The 14,059-nt window shown below is 45.5% G+C and overlaps 1 protein-coding gene across 10 annotated transcripts in view; it reads right to left on the bottom strand.

Moving 5' to 3' along the window:
* The window catches only part of PIGG (phosphatidylinositol glycan anchor biosynthesis class G), a 44,054-nt gene extending 32,107 nt beyond the window's left edge, over window positions 1-11,947 (bottom strand). For 3 of the 10 annotated variants that reach the window (XR_006711662.1, XR_006711663.1, XM_045474905.1), the window contains exons 1-3: window positions 11,641-11,896; window positions 10,585-10,790; window positions 1,582-1,791 (exon numbers count right to left, since the gene is read on the bottom strand). Coding sequence is in view for 7 of the 10 variants with exons in the window: in XM_045474905.1 (XP_045330861.1) it covers window positions 1,582-1,791; window positions 10,585-10,790; window positions 11,641-11,794 (570 nt within the window). In the remaining 3 variants the exon portion in view is untranslated. The other 7 variants (XM_045474902.1, XM_045474899.1, XM_045474903.1 and 4 more) reach the window with 7 other exon arrangements.
* Between the last annotated feature and the right edge of the window lie 2,112 nt (window positions 11,948-14,059).

The following is a 14,059-nucleotide window of genomic DNA, read 5'->3' on the forward strand; positions in this document are numbered from 1 at the left end:
TTAAACAAGGGGTGCCTGGGTGGCTCAGTCGGTTGAGCGTCCGACTTCGGCTCAGGTCATGATCTCACAGTCGGTGAGTTTGAGCCCCGCGTCAGGCTCTGTGCTGACAGCTCGGGGCCTGGAGCCTGCTTCGGATTCTGTGTCTCCCTCTCTCTCTGCCCCTAACCCACTCACATTCTGTCTCTGTCTCTCTCAAAAATAAACAAACATTAAAAAAATAAAAAAAATAAACAAATATTAGCATTAGATTAAGCTTTTACTAATACCGTTTCACATTTCTAAGTTACAGATAGAACACGTTATACAGATAATTTCAATGAGAAGTATTATTCTAAAAAAAACATTCTGCAGGATCCATGCTGGGAGTTAACTAACACTAAGCAGATAACCAGGTCACACAGGTGCCAGAGTTCAGGTGACCTCTGGGGTGAAGCTGAGTGTCCTACGAGAAGGCTGTTCTGGGAGGAAAGATACAGCTTTCGGCAACCAGCAGAGCAGCCACCGACAGAGCCGTGAGCCTGGTCAGCCCTGCCCACTCAGCTGGCCCACCTCCCGCCCACTGAAAAGTCACTACAAAGGGAAGGGTCTCTAATTGATGAGACAGAGGACAAGAAAACTCAGGAACTGCTTCATCTACAGACGTCAACTTCAGGAAAGGATATCAGCCTAAGCAAGACCGCAGATGCTCTACGAGGCCCAGCAAATTGAGCTGCTGTGGTGTGCCTCTACTCTATGGGGACTCCCTCTGGAGTTGGCCAGGGTCAACTGTCTTTAAATTTATTTATTTATTTATTTATTTATTTATTTATTTATTTAAGAGAGAGAGAGAGCGCGCGCGCACACGAGTGGGCAGAAAGGGGCAGAGGGAGAAAGGGAGGGTGGGAGAATCTCAAGTAGGTTCCACACTCAGCACAGAGCCTGATGCGGGCTCAATCCCACCATCCTGGGACCATGACCTGAGCTGAAATAAAGAGTGAGATGCTCACCTGATTGAGACATCCAGGGTCTCAGCCATGGTCAGCTTTCTAACTACGGGACTAATCATGCCCTCTTTCTTGTTGGAGACTGCACTCCCAGCACAGGGAAATGCCCCTCAGGACCAGGCTCCGCCCAGTTCACCATCTGTCCTCCCACCTCCCCACTGGGGATGCCACCACACTAACAGGAGAACATCCTCAAAGATCCCAGAGAGGCGACGGAGTCCTCAGGCTCTGCCTTGTACAGATGCTGCGCCCGCCATTCTGTCCACTTGGGAAGTCCCCACTCACTTCTCAAAACTCAGCTTAAATGGCTCCTTGCTGGCCCTGATCCTCTGTACCCCCATCAACAGGCGCTTGGCTGTTCCAAGAGAATTTTGATCACAACTGCATCAGGGTTCATGTCCCTGGGCCGTAACTGATTATGTGAATGAATGGACAATTTTTACAACCTCTCCATACTACTCCCAATATACTAATAAAAGCCACATACAAAACAATGTTGCCTCTAAGAGGGTAAAAGTCACATACAAAATGATGTTGCCTCTAAGAGTATATCAGACTCCATCTATCATGACAAAATTTTCTTATTTGAAAACCTGACCTCTGTATAATCTGACACAAAAAATGAGGTTGTTCCATCATATTCCACAAAATGCTGTGGGAATAATTTCACCCATGTTTCATCTCCATAAAAGATCATTCTTTTCCCAGCTGCTTTTGCCTGTGTGATCACATTGTCCTCCAGCAGTGCAGGGGAATTGAGGTTCCTGACAACATCGATGAAGCCAGGGAGGCTCCCTGTCATCAGTGCCTGCAGGAGGAAACATTCGAGAACTTAGACCATGGAATCCAAAGCACAGCGAGGGAAAGGGTGCCAAAAATCATTTTATGGATGAAAGAGGAAAGCATAAAACTAGGGCATCCTCAACACTGGAGGGTGGGTCAGTGTTAAGACAAAGGGGAAAGCTGCACATACGTTCTGGCAAAGCTAGCAAACTTGATCACAAAGACTTTGTTGTATTTCAGCCAATGGGAGGATGGAGGCGGCTGCGGGCAGCTGGAGGACAGTGGTGGACAGGAAAGCCGTGAGTTACAGCAACTGAAGCAGACGGCAAAGTGTGTTATGCATCAAAAACACAAATCTGTTTACTCAACCACCTGTCAGGTCCTCACCTAAGCTTCAAATCTGCTCTGTGTGATGAGCAAACTCCATGTACTGATCTTACAACACAGCAGTTCTAATGTCCACCTTGAGTGGATGAACAGCTTCTCACACACACCTGGGAGGAAAGCAGTCTCTAAGCAAAAACTCTCAGGAATTCCCATCGTTAACTGGCCCAGGTTGCTGGTGGGACACCCCTGCTCCACACACACACACACACACACACACACACACACACACACACACACCCTACTGAAATTTCTGGGAAGAAAGGGTAGGCGAGACATATTGCCAATACGTTTCTGATGTAGAGCTATGTCAACAACCTCCCTCATTTTAGCATAGAGTCTAAGAGGCCATTGTAACAGGTCACGTGTCTCCTACGATCTGGAGTTATCCAACAACCCATGATACTGGCACCCAGGGACCTATGTACTGAAATAAACAGAAATCTGGACAGTGCCAACGGGCATACTAAGTTTTCCAGGACTTCTTTAACAGCCAAAAATGCAAATATGGATTAACCTGACTTCTGGAATGCCAGAGGAGCTTGGCATATCTCCTCCCATAAGAGCAATGATAAATGGGACCAAACTGCCAAAAGCAACCATTTCCAGACTTTGAAACTCATCAAGGATATAAAACAAATCGAGAAGTTCTTATCTAAGACAAACTACTGAATCTCAGGAAGAGCTGTGAGTCCCTGTGCTGTTTAACATAGCCTGCTCCCCTTCTCCTACCCCTGCGATATAGCAGTCATGGGGATCCGTCTGACCTGGAGCTGCTCAGAGAAGTCCCATGCCAGGGATATGTTGGAAGCAAGGAAGGCCAACCTTACAGCTGCCTGAGGGGTCAGTGCTGTTTCTGGTAAGAGAAAGGCCTAACATTTAAAAGTGACATCTGGGTCACAATGCTATGAAACTTGAAGTCAACCACAGGAAAAAGTTTGGAAAACCTCCAAATGCATAGGGGTTAAAGAACATCCTACTAAAGAACGAATGGGTCGGCCAGGCAATTAGAGAAGAAATTAAAAAATATACGGAAACAAATGAAAACGAACACGTGACAATCCAAACCCTTTGGGATGCAGCAAAGGCAGTCCTACGAGGAAAATACATGGTAATCCAGGCCTATCTCAAGAAACAAGAAAAAATCCCCCAAACAAAATCTAACAGCACACCTAAAGGAACTAGAAGCAGAACAGCAAAGAAATCCCAAACCCAGCAGAAGAGAAATAATGAAGACCAGAGCAGAAATAAACAATATAGAATCTAAAAACAAAAACAAAAACAAAAAAACAGTAGAGCAGATCAATGAAACTAAGAGTTGTTTTTTTTGAAAAAGTAAACAAAATTGATAAACCTCTAGCCAGGCTTCTCAAAAAGAAAAAAGGACCCAAATAGATAAAATCACAAATGAAAATGGATTTATTACAACCAATCCCTCTGTAATATAAGCAATTATCAGGGCCTGCTATGAAAAATTATATGCCAACAAACTGGACAACCTGGGAGAAATGGACAAATTCCTAGACACCCACACTCTTCCAAAACTCAAACGGGAAGAAATAGAAAATCTGAACAGATCCACAAGTAGTGAAGAAATTGAATCAGTTATCAAAAATCTCCCAACAAATAAGAGTCCAGGACCAGGTGGCTTCCCTGGGGAATTCAACCAGACATTTAAAGCAGAGATAATACCTATCCTTCTCAAGCTGTTCTAAAAAATAGAAAGGGAAGGAAAACTTGCGGACTCATTCTATGAAGCCAGCATTACTTTGATTCACAAACCAGACAGAGACCCAGCAAAAAAAGAGAACTACAGGCCAATATCCCTGATGAATATGGATGCAAAAATTCCCAACAAGATACTAGCAAATTGAATTCAACAGCATATAAAAAGAATTATTCACCATGATCAAGTGGGATTCATTCCTGGGCTGCAGGGCTGGTTCAACATTCACAAATCAATCAATGTGATACATCACATTGATAAAAGAAAAGATAAGAACCATATGATCCTGTCAATAGATGGAGAGAAAGCATTTGACAAAATACAGCATCTCTTCTCAGTAAAAACCCTAGAGAAAGTTGGGATAGAAGGAACATAGTTAAACATCATAAAAGCCATTTATGAAAAGCCCACAGCTAATATCATCCTCAATGGGGAAAACCTGAGAGCTTTCTCCCTGAGATCAGGAACATGACAGGGATGTCCACTCTCATCACTGTTGTTTAACATAGTGTTGGAAGTTCTAGCATCAGCAACCAGACAACAAAGTGAAATAAAAGGCATCAAAATTGACAAAGAAGTCCAACTTTCACTTTTCGCAGATGACATGGATACTCTACATGGAAAACCTGACAGACTCCACCAAAAGTCTGCTAGAACTGATACATGAATTCAGCAAAGTCGCAGGGTACAAAATTAAGTACAGAAATCAGTTGCATTTTTGTACACCAATAATGAAGCAACAGAAAGACAAATAAAGAAACTGATCCCATTCACAATTGCACCAAGAATCATAAAATACCTAGGAATAAACCTAACCAAAGATGTAAAATCTGTATGCTGAAAACTATAGAAAGCTTATGAAGGAAACTGAAGAAGACACAAAGAAATGGAAAAACGTTCCATGCTCATGGATTGGAAGAATAAGTACTGTTAAAATGTCAATACTACCCAAAGCAATCTACACATTCAATGCAATCCCAATCAAAATTGCACGGCATTCTGCTCAAAGCTAGAACAAACAACCCTAAAATTTGTATGGAACCACAAAAGACCCCGAATAGCCAAAGTAATATTGAAGAAGAAAACCAAAGTGGGAGGCATCACAATCCCAGATTTTAGCGTCTACTACAAAGCTGTAACCATCAAGACAGTATGGTCCTGGCACAAAAACAGACACATAGACCAATGGAATAGAATAGAGAACCCAGAATTGGACCCACAAATGTATGGCCAACTAACCTTTGACAAAGCAGGAAAGAGTATCCAATGGAAAAAAAGACAGTCTCTTTAGCAAATGGTGCTGGAAGAACTGCACAGCAACATGCAGAAGAATGAAACTAGACCACTTTTTTACACCATACACAAAAATAAACCCCAAATGGATGAAAGACCTGAACGTGAGACAGGAAACCATCAAAACCCTAGAGGAGAAAACAGGCAACAACCTCTTTGACCTCAGCTGCAGTGATTTCTTACTCGACACATCTCCAAAAGCAAGGGGATTAAAAGCAAAAATGAACTATTGGGACCTCGAGATAAAAAGCTTCGGCACTGCAAAGAAAACAATCAACAAAAGGCAACTGAGGGAATGGGAAAAAAAATTTGCAAATAACATATCAGGCTAGTATCCAAAATGTATAAAGGACTCACCCAACTCCCGAAAAATAATCCAGTGAAGAAATGGGCAGAAAACATGAATAGACACTTTTCCAAAGAAGACATCCAGGTGGCCAACAGACACATGAAACGATGCTCAACATCACTCATCAGGGAAATACAAATCAAAGCCACACCGAGATACCACCTCACACTGGTCAGAGTGGCTAAAATGAACAAATCAGGAGACTATAGATGCTGGCGAGGATGTGGAGAAATGGGACCCCTCTTGTACTCTTAGGGGGAATGCAAGCCAGTACAGCCGCTCTGGAAAACAGTGTGGAGGTTCTTCAAAAAATTAAAAATAGACCTACCCTATCACCCAGCAATAGCACCACTAGGAAGGGATACAGGAGTGCTGAGGCATAGGGGCACATGTACCCCAATGTTTACAGCAGTGCTTTCAACAATAGCCAAATTATGGAAAGAGCCTAAATGTCCATCAAGCGATGAATGGATAAAGACGATGTGGTTTATATATACAACGGAATACTACTTGGCAATGAGAAAGCATGAAATCCTGCCATTTGCAGCAACGTGGATGGTACTGGAGGGTACTGTGCTAAGTGAAATAAGTCAGGCAGAGAAAGACAGATACCATGTTTTCACTCATATGTGGATCCTGAGAAACTTAACAGAAGACCAAGGGGCAGTGGAAGGGGGGTGGGGAGTTACAGAGAGGGAAGGAGGCAAACCATAAGAGACTCTTAAATACTGAGGACAAACTGAGGGTTGATGGGGGGTGGGGGAGAGGGGAAAGTGGGTGATGGGCATTGAGGAGGGCACCTGTTGGGATGAGCACTGGGTGTTGTATGGAAACCAATTTGACAAAAAATTATATACAATATATATAATATATATTATATATATAAAGGACAGCTATAGCATATTTCCGTAAGCTCCCACATATTCCTGAAATCTGGATGCACACACGGGGCTGAGTGTGCACTCAGGAGAGATCAGACAGTGCCTAGTTACCGGTTCCTTCCAGCTGAGCAAAAGGCACCGCTCACACAGGAAGTGAGAAGGCAGGCTTACTAGGTGCCTGAACAGTGAGAACAAACCATACACAGAGCCCTGGAAAGGGTGGAAGGCCCACTGCATGATGCATTTAAGCACAACCTCTGACCAATCATTGGCTAACCACTAACTATGCTCACCAAGGGGTAACCTTTCCGAAGACCAGCTTAAAAATAAAAAACAAGAATTTAAAACAAAAATGAGCATACCCGTTACTGTGCACTCCAGAGGAGACAGACTCTACAGAAAGAGTTTAGGCAAGTGATTACACTAACCAACCAACAAAATGACAGCAACAACCACCACTCCTGGGGTAGCGGATCAAAGTCCAGAGTGTGGTGGTGGTTGCATGGCTATACCACATTTGTTAAATCTCACCAAACTGTGCACATAAAAATGTATGCGATGCACCGTATGAAAATTCTATCTCAATGAAATTATTTTTTAAAATGTGAGCCTCTCCCCCTCCCTGAAATCCTACTGCTTCTAGGTAACCAGTTACTCTTGGGGAGTATCACACCGTACCTTTCCCTGTACGTGTACAATCACAAAGGTACATATTTTTCTTTACCAAAATGGTAACAAACTATGTAAATAATTCCACAACTTGCTTTTGTTTTTCAAACGCTAACACATCATGAACTTCTTTCCCCAGAAAACACACAGCTGCTGCTGCTGCTTCTTTTTTAGCACCTACAAAGTAATCCAGTATTTGGACCAAGACCATTTTAATGGACATTTACTTTAAAAAGCTTCCAATGGAAGTGCCATCTGAGCGGAGATCTGAAGGCTGACATGTTGTCTAGGGGAGGGGAAGGGAGGTGAGGTGGGGCTTTCCAAGGGGGAGCACCGCAATCTGTGAAGGCCCCAAGGTTGAAGGAGGGCAGCACACTTGGGGTACGGAGAGCTATGGGGATCCTTGTGGATGAATGACACAGGAAGAGGGAAGGCAGCTCAGATGAGGGTGGACAGGTAAACAGGGACAGGACCACGTAGCCTCAAGGCCTGGGTTAGCACCCAGAGTTTAAGCCAGCGCACCACGAGCTGCTTTGTTTGGACAGGCAGTGCAGGGGTTGGCTCAGTGTTGAGAGTATCTGTCCACCTGATTTCGTGTGAGGAAGAGGTCATCACCAGTCTTTAAGTTTTTACAACGTGATAGACAAAAACTGGGTTTACGGATTGATTGTTTGCTTTGCCCTGATTACTAGTAAAGACATCTTTTCCTATGTTTACTCGCCATTTCAATGTCTTCCTTTGTGGGGTTCTTTATATCCTTTGCCACTGGATTGTTTTCCATCACATTCTCTTTACACATCACGGGCTGAACATCTTGTTTGTGATCTCAGCTGTAAATGATTTTTCCAAGTTTATCATTTGTCAGTTGACTTAGTTTATAGTGTCTTCCACCACATAAAGGTTTTCTGTTTCCACGTGGTCTAATCTGTCCATCTTTTTCCCAGGGGCTTTTATAAGGCACTTGCCTCCTTCTCATACTAGGCTGGGTTTGCACTGACATTTTCAAGGAGGGCAGGGACTATTTAGTACCCTTCACCCTCCTGCATGCCTGCAGGAGGCATGCAGGCAGCTGAGAGCCCTGGGAAGTCTAAGTGAGAGCCCAAGCCTGACATCACCTTGGAGGTCTTCCTGTGGTTGCTGTGGCCTTGGGAATAGTAGTTTCTTGCCTTCTGAGACTGAAGGAGGGCTCTGCAGAGACTACTGGAAGAGGATGTGGCCTGGTCACTCTATTGGGCAGCACTGCTGTGTAAACTCACTGTGACCAGCAGAGGCTCTGGAGCCACACACACATAGGCTTAGGCTTGGTTTCTGATGTCACCTGTGTGGTTTTACCACCCCAAGCCTGTTTCCTCATCTGGAAAATGGAGAAGATGGCAGTACCTGCCTCCCGAAGCCTAACATGGGGCTGTTGTGACAGCACATGAGAAAATGCCTGTGCTCACTGCAGTCAGTTGTTCAGTACCTGTTCCTTATTGTGACTATAAATTCCCTGAAGAAAGGAAAGGCAGTCACATATTAGTTAACACGACAAAACGCTATGAGGGGCATTAGTCTGGAGTCATTTAGGTCAGCATTTTGTGACAACTGCATCAACACTTTGAGATTACTGAAGTCCCTTCCCTAACTGAAGGCAGGGTAGGGGACACACTCCTTAGCCAACACTACCCAATCCTACCAAATTCTAGAGCTGTGTAACCCTAACTCCAGTATGGACTTCCTGTTCTAGCTCCTCCTTGATGAGGAACGAGGACCAAGAACCCGTAAAGGACTGAAGACAAAACAGACAAAATGAAACAAAACACCGGTTTCGTGAAATGACACAAATGGGCTGGAGACGGGAGGCCCTAAGAACCACAGTGGCCCACATACAGGTCTGCACACCCATTTACACATTTTGTTACACACCTGCTCAGATTCCTAGTAATACTTTTCTTAGCAGAACGAAGGAGGAACGGGTTCCTTCCATACTTCTGATAGAATAGATAAAGACAGTGCTCCTGATGGTAAGGAGCCTGAATGTTTTTCTTCCAGCTTTCACAAGACTGGGCTCAACAGAAGGAGCACTCTTAAGAGACCATTCCTGAGCTTCTTGACTAAAGGTGTTCCCCACCTCCCACTCCTCATCACTCCATCATGTTCTCCTCCCTGATTTCTTCCATAGCACTTATCACTTTCTGAAACTTTGATTATTTATTTGTATACTTACATATTTTCTGTCCCCTCAATCAGAAATTAAGCTCCATGAGGATAGGGCACTTGCTGTCTTGTTCCTCACTGAATCCCTCTTATCTAAAACTGTGTGGTACACAGAAGATACTCAATAAATATTGCTTAAAGACGGACACACTACATCCAAAAGTGGCAGAGAGTGGGAAACTCCAGAAAAAGAGCCAACGAAAGATGTGGTTTTAATCCTTACAATCCCAGGCTGTTTTATCCATCCAGTAAAGTTACTGAGTACCTACTAAATGCTGCCCCAAGCTTTGAATCAAGAAGTGGCTCCGTCTCATCAAATACTGACGTGTCACATGATCAGCCATAGATGTAAGGCTTAGCCAGGACTTTTATACCATGCTAGCAACAGAGTCACAAACTTTTAAGCTCCTCTGTCCCTTTCTGCTGCCTCCTCTTACTCATCCTCAGCTTAACTTGAATGTAATTTCTTCAGATAGGCTTTTCTGACCCTCAATCTAAGTTGGGGCTCCTCCCAACCCACCCAGCAATGAGCATCACATCCTATTCTTTCTCATCATGCATTAATCACACTTTAAAAGTGAACATTAATTTGTCTACTCATTTGTGTAATGGCTAGGTCTCTCCTAAGTGACTAAAAGCTCCATGAAGGTAGATACTATTTTCCCCCAAATGCATACCCATTACAATACTGACACATAGTAGTTGCTTAATAAACAGTTCTTGAGCCAATCAATAAAGCTGTACTTTTTTTTTTTTTTTTTTTTCTTCAACTCATAGTTCTTGGGTAAAGCACCATGTGCTTTAAAGCCACACTCACTAGGCTGAATACCTGAAACAAGTATTCACTAGAAACACTAGAAACGGCCAGATCATGCAGGTTTGATCACTGTGCATACCACAATTGTTGACGAGTCATCGAACTTATCTGAGTTTGCTTTCTCATCTATAAAGTCAAAAGAATGAACTGGATTAACCCTAAAGGCTCCTTTCTGGAATGTAGGTGACCCACTGACAATTAGAGACCAGGTTAGCAAGGAGGACACTAGCTCTTGGATCAGGCTGACCTGAATGATCTGGATCTAAATACTTTACGCTTTCCATGAAGTGTGAACTTTGGCTACTTGACAGGGGGCATAAATCACAGGTCTCAGTTCTAGCCTACCTTGTGAGGCTTCTTCAGCATTTTATTGTCCCAGCCAGGTTGACAACACCAAACTAACTTCTACTTAGTAAAAATTGGGACTCCAGGTAAAAGAGTACAGCCCCTTCAAACCTCCCAAAGATCAACCCATATATAACAAAGGAAGTCAAACCATTTACCTTGATTCGAGGCATAGTAACTGTAGGTGGCTTTGCTTCAGCCACAAAACTGTGAGATGCTCCTTTTTCCACGAGATAAGTCGTGTAGGGCATAAATTTCACACCCTTTGACCCAAACACAAAATCATCTCTCAAGGCATCTATCAGCATAATAACAACTTTACTGAAGAGGGGTGGTGGGAGCTTGGTCCAGTTGGAACTGGCTCCTAAAAAGGTTTGAAAGAAAAAAGGAAATTGAAATTTAAGCCGTACTTAGCATCCAAGCAGCTTGTAATCTACTTTTGCACCATACATATTGTCATATCTACCTACCTCAATCCAAAGAAAAGGACCTGTTACTGGTAGACAATGCGGGGGTTGACAAATACACTGAGAGCCCCAGTATGAAGCAGTAAATTGCCCTCTGCATGGTGAATACTGGAGAAGGGGAGTCCCTTCGTGAAGGTCCTGAAAACTGGACCTTTAGGGAGACTGACTCAAAACAGTGTTGCAGGTAGCAGATAGGGAAGCATTTACAAATTGTGTTTACATGGTCAGTGGCTGGTATTGCGTGGCCCTGGTCCAAGCGGGAGAACCTTTTGTACTGCTGGGTAGGTGAGGGCTACTGGGGAGAATAAAACAAACAAACAAACAAAAACCAACCTCTTAGAAGAATGTCATAGAAGAAAACGCGAGGGGTCAGCAAGTATCTTACCTGTTATGTCTCATTAACCAAAAAAGGCGCCTAGAAAAGGGAGTGACCCAAAGGCCTGTCCAGGGAAGGGGGCGGGGGTGTTAGCTGGATGAGCAGACCCGGGGGGAGGCAAGAACCAGGATGCGGATGGCTTTCTTTGCGGCGACCAGGGAGGAGATTCGAGGCGGGCTAGTAGCGGTGGTTGCCACAAAACGATACAGAAAGAGGCTGGGGCGGTAAAAAGGGGGCTCCTGGGTGTGGAGACCAGAATGAAAGAGACGAGCACCGGTAGCCCGAGAAGTCCAAGAGGCGAGGCTCATAAGGAGGGTTCTCTGCAGAAAGTGGGGCCAGGGGAGCGGAGACGGCCGGGGAGGGGTCCGTACCAGTGGAGGGTTCGGGCGCTGGGGGCTCTGCTTGGTGCTCCGTCCTAGAAGAGGAACGAACCGGAGCCGGGAAGAATCCCCGAAGGAAGAGCGCGACCCCGAGCACCTCGATCACTACGCAGCAGGCGGCAAAGGTCCCGGAGCCCAGCCGCATCGTGCCCACCCGCGGGGCCAGGACCCGTGCTCCCCCACCCCTCACAATTGCGAGCTCCCTCCCAAGTCTCCCTCGGCACCGGCTGCTTCCGGGAGCAGCCCCTGAACAAGCTTGAACTGGCACGCGTAACAGGCGGCGCCTCGTGGCGTCATCACGTCCGCCGGCGCGCCAGAAATATGCAAAACAGACGGACGCTTCCGGGTGCCGGTAATCCCAGAGTCCCCTTGCGAGTACTTCCGGCGCGCGCGCTTGCGCCTTCCCTCCCGCCCGCGAGGCCCCGCCCCCGCTTTCCAGATGGAGGTGCTGGGTGTGTTTCCCGCGGGTAGGAAAACCTACCGTGTGCCATTCCTCCTGCCGGGAGCTTTCGCATGTGTCACCTCAGCCTCCTGAGTCTAGTGCCTTCGCTGTCAGAACCCTCACCTTTCTTGGGCAGGTCTGAGCAGCGGGCGCCTTCTCTGAGCTGGGCTTCAAGTTGGGCCGCCGTTACATCGCTAAGTGACCTAGAGAAGGTCAAGCTGACTTCCTGGACTAGGGTGTCCCTGTGCGAAGTACACTCCAAGACGTTGTTGAGGCGCCGTTCCAGACCCCTTACTGGACGGTGCCTCTGTCCTCGGCTTCTGTGTGTGCTGGGGACCAGTAGCTCATAGCCGCCCCCTCCTCTGGGGAATCGCCCTAGGCCACTGGGAGCCGCTGAGCTCCCCGGAGGGTACCGCTCCGCACACACCTGGAGCCCGTGCCTGCCGGGCTGCAGTGCCAAGGTCCAGCCACTTTGCCTCAGAGGAGGTTAACTCTGGTGCGGTCTGCTTGCAGCTCCTGGGGTTGCATCCCTGTTGCCTTCTTCCGCTCTCCTCACGCCCTAACACTTCCGAGAACTTTCCCGGATAAGTTGCATGTACCCAAACCCCATTCCCATGCCCCAGGCAGACTTCGGGTTGTGTCTCCAGGCATTACATGCGATGTCTCTAAAACAAGTCTGTCACCTCAAGCTCGGATGACTGTCGGTTTCTACCACCTTCTCACCAGTGCTCATTCACCATGAGTGTTAATAATAACTGCTAAACAACAGCTGGGGTTTCTCTGGTTTATCACCTGCCATGCACTAGGTCAAGCCGTTGAAGTTATTTCATTTGATCATCACGAGAACCCTTTAAAGTAGTTGGTCATTGTTCCTTATTGCAGACAAAGAAATGTTGAAGTAGCATGTCGAAAGTGACAAAGCTAAACAGCCACAGAGTCAAGAATTAGAGCTATCAATCTGACTCAGCCTGTGCTTTGAATCTCTACACTTTGTTGACTTTTAAGAAAAACCAAAGAAAACAACAACAAAAACCTCCTCCCTTACAAGGGTCCTTGTTATGGGTTGAATTGTGTCCTTCCAAAAAATTTATATGTTGACGTCCTAACCCTTAGTACTTCAGAATGTGATTGTCTTTGAAGATAAGGCTTTTAAATTTTTTTTTTTCCAACGTTTATTTATTTTTGGGACAGAGAGAGACAGAGCATGAACGGGGGAGGGGCAGAGAGAGAGGGAGACACAGAATCGGAAACAGGCTCCAGGCTCCGAGCCATCAGCCCAGAGCCTGACGCGGGGCTCGAACTCACAGACCGCGAGATCGTGAGATCGTGACCTGGCTGAAGTCGGACGCTTAACCGACTGCGCCACCCAGGCGCCCCAAGATAAGGCTTTTAAAGACATCAATCAAAATAAAGTGTTAACTTTAAAAATAAAACTGCAAAATAGTTATTTTACCAGCCAAAATAGGTTTATTCAGAAATAGCAGAGAATTGCAATGGAAGACCAGCAAGGTAGACCAAAACACTAGAAGAGGCTCTTTAGTAGAGGAAAGGCAGGCGTTGTGAGGGGCTGTTGTAAACAGAAAGTCCATTGGAGTAAACTGGGAGCGGGAAGTGTAGTCGTTTCTCACTGGCTGAGGTGTTGCCAGGTCAGGTTGAAACATTCCTACTGCTCCTTGGGAAAGTAATAGCTAAAGTAGTATTGTAAGGCATGAGAGCTCCTCCTGCTGGCCTCCAACTCCATTCTAAATAAGGATTCCTTTTTTTTTTTTAATATCAGTTTTTTATTTACATTCTAGTTAGTTAACATAGTGTAACATTGGTTTAAGGAGTAGAATTTAGTGATTAGTCACTTACATATAACACCCAGTGTTGATCCCAACAAGTGACCTTCTTAATAACCATCACCCTTAGGGGCGCCCGGGTGGCTCAGTCGGTTGAGCGTCCGACTTCGGCTCAGGTCATGATCTC

Source organism: Leopardus geoffroyi, chromosome B1 (assembly GCF_018350155.1).
Source record: "Leopardus geoffroyi isolate Oge1 chromosome B1, O.geoffroyi_Oge1_pat1.0, whole genome shotgun sequence".
NCBI lineage: Eukaryota > Metazoa > Chordata > Mammalia > Carnivora > Felidae > Leopardus > Leopardus geoffroyi.